General features: G+C 52.1%; 1 protein-coding gene across 1 annotated transcript; it reads left to right on the top strand.

Moving 5' to 3' along the window:
* The first annotated feature begins 1,259 nt into the window (after positions 1–1,259).
* Positions 1,260–2,813, top strand: LOC136504782 (2'-deoxymugineic-acid 2'-dioxygenase-like). The gene is made up of 3 exons (XM_066499780.1): positions 1,260–1,558; positions 1,679–2,254; positions 2,378–2,813. Exons 1-3 carry the CDS (start codon positions 1,367–1,369, stop codon positions 2,636–2,638), a joined length of 1,029 nt encoding a protein of 342 aa, XP_066355877.1. The 5' UTR covers positions 1,260–1,366; the 3' UTR covers positions 2,639–2,813.
* Positions 2,814–3,053: the final 240 nt, after the last annotated feature.

Genomic DNA, 3,053 nt, shown 5'->3' with positions numbered 1-3,053 from the left:
CTTGTCTTTTTTGTCTAAAAATTAACAATAAGAGGACTTTACAGAATAGGAGCAAATGCTTCCTTGAGCTTTGAAACATAGCGGTAAAATCATAAAGTTTAGAAAATAAGGATAAAATTATCATTCACCTTTAAAATAAGGGCATGAACCAAAACCTCTTATAAATAAAGCTATGTATCAGTAGCAGCTGTTAGTCATCTTTGTCCTCGCGCTCCCTTCTTCCTCACGCCCCCACACGCGCCTTCTTCCTCTTCACGCCCAACCCTGCCTGCCTTGCCAGCGGTCGCGCCCTCCTCATCCTCTCCCGCTGCAAAGTGCTAGAGTTTTGCCGGAGCTCTCAACCACGGAGCTCTAACAAGACCCTAGCACACCTGCGGCGGTCGCCTTCTTCCCCTCCCCCCTCCTTCCACGGCTAGCTCTGGCCATGGACGCCCCCGCCCCAAATTGGCCCAGCCGTCTCCACCGCCGCTAAGGCCTTGCTCGCTTGTCTTATAATCCGTACTTTTTTAGTTTATTTTTTTAGTCGGAACTGTATTTTTCTCTCACAACAAATCAGTCGGAACCATATTTCAACTTGTTTTTTTAGCGAAGCCCACGAGCCTAAGCTGCCTGAGTAAAGATGAAAAGTGTGGAACGCAAAACGCTCAATAAGTCCAACATCATCCGCAGAGTAGTGGGCCAATCACGTCACGTCGCTAGCGTCCTTTCGCTTCGTCTACCAAGTCGTCCGACCGGGATAGCAGGAGGTGTCCAATGGGGGCGGCCGGTGCCTGTGCGCAGCAGCACATTACGATCACGAGTGTGGAGTTCAAATCGACGAGTGGGACTGAACAACAAGCCCGACAAACCAGCCACGAACGCAATCTGTCCAACCATACTCCTAGTGTGTGTATATATATAGAGGTCCTGTTTAGATTTTAAAAATTTTCACCCTAAAGTATCACATCGAATCTTACAACACATGTATGGAGTACTAAATGTAGACGAAAAAAAACTAATTACACAGTTGAGTGAGAAATCGCGAGACAAAACTTTCAAACATAATTAGTCCATAATTAAACACTAATTATCAAATACAAACGAAAGTGCTACAGTAAAAAAATTTCGTCTAAACGCGCCCATAGTTCTATAGCTGCTTGTCACCTTTTCTCTTGGGGATTGAATTATCTTCGGTTTCATGAAACTAAATAAAATGAAATACTATGTACGGAGAGAGTACAGTACTAGTACTGGTAGAAGCAGCTTGCACACGTACCCTCTCTTTCTTGCTGCGCGCTAGCTAGCTCAGTAGCTCCACTGCACTCCACTCCCACTACCCACCGCTCAAGCCCCGTCACCCGGCCGTCTCCCCTCCCCGGATTCGGCGATGGAGAAGATGCTCCACGCAGCCCCCGTCCACGCAACGCTCCCGGAGTGCTTCATCTTCCCGGCCGACAAGCTGCCGCAGGCGAAGGCCACCTCCGGCGCGGTCTCCCTGCCCATCATCGACCTGTCCCTGGGCCGCGACGAGGTCCGGCGCGCCATCCTCGACGCCGGCAAGGAGATCGGCTTCTTCCAGGCATGTATAGTACTCCGTATAGTCCGGCAGATCCTTTACTAGCTACCCTAGTGTGTTTATTTCCCTCCTTTAATTAAGCTCGTGGTCGTGGGTGCACCGGCCGGTACGTCGTGCGTGCAGGTGGTGAACCACGGCGTGTCCCTGGAGGCGATGCGGGACATGGAGGCGGTGTGCCAGGAGTTCTTCGCGCTCCCGCCGGAGGACAAGGCCGGGCTCTACTCCGAGGACGCCGGGAAGGCCACCCGGATCTACTCCAGCACCATGTTCGACACGGGGGCCGAGAAGTACTGGCGCGACTGCCTCCGCCTCGCCTGCTCCTTCCCCGACGTCGGCGACAGCCCCAGCGGCTGGCCAGACAAGCCGGCGAGGCTGCGGAAGGTCGTGGAGAGGTTCACGGTGCAGACGAGGGGGCTGGGGATGCAGATCCTAAGGCTGCTCTGCGAGGGCCTCGGCCTCCGCCCGGACTACCTGGAGGGGGACATCAGCGGCGGCGACGTCGTGCTCCACGTCAACCACTACCCGCCGTGCCCCGACCCGACCGCCACGCTCGGCCTGCCGCCGCACTGCGACCGCAACCTCCTCACCTTGCTCGTCCCCAGCATGGTCCGTGGCCTCGAGGTCGCCTACAAGGGCGACTGGATCAAGGTGGACCCCGTGCCCGGCGCCTTCGTCGTCAACTTCGGATGCCAACTTGAGGTCTCATGCTTGTTTATTTAATTTAATTTCTAGTGGGTGTTGCTTGATGATTCAGATTCCGATTCCGATTCCGATCCAGATTTTTTACTTTTGATTCTGACGCACGCATCCATGCATGCACAGGTTGTGACGAATGGGGTGCTGAAGAGCATCGAGCACCGGGTGATGACCAACCTGGGGGTGGCGCGGACGACGGTGGCCACGTTCATCATGCCCACCACGGACTGCCTCATCGGCCCCGCCGCCGAGTTCCTCAGCGACGACAACCCGCCGGCCTACCGCACGCTCACGTTCGGCGAGTTCAAGCGCATCTACAGCGTCGTCAAGTTGGGGTCGTCGCTCAACCTCACCACGAATCTCAAGGACGTGCAGAAGGAGCTCTGATCATCGAAAGTAGGAGTATATGTGCAACCAATAAAAGTCCCTTATTAGTCCTGATCGATCACATGCAGCTAGCTTAGCTGGGAAGATATATGTATTGTAGCCTGTGTTATGTTCACTACTAGCCGGACGTCATGTTGATGATATGAAGCAATAAATAAAAATGACAAATTAAATATGTGTGTGTATGGCGCATACATATTCTTGCAGAAGTATTAAACCTTTAATACCCACTAATATTCATTGGTAGTACATATAGATGATACAAAATGGTTGGCAATAAATTCTTTACCAACAGTAATATCAAAGTTACAATTTTCAACTAGAAAATATCTCAGCCAAAATGACCAGACCAACCGTGTCCAGCACCTCCACGCACACACAAAAAGTGGAACTGAAAAGACGACAATCAACTGTC

The sequence above is a fragment of the Miscanthus floridulus genome, chromosome 14 (assembly GCF_019320115.1).
Source record: "Miscanthus floridulus cultivar M001 chromosome 14, ASM1932011v1, whole genome shotgun sequence".
In the NCBI taxonomy this organism is placed as follows: domain Eukaryota; kingdom Viridiplantae; phylum Streptophyta; class Magnoliopsida; order Poales; family Poaceae; genus Miscanthus; species Miscanthus floridulus.
Note: the sequence above shows the minus strand (reverse complement) of the source record. Positions and strands in the feature narration are given on the sequence as shown.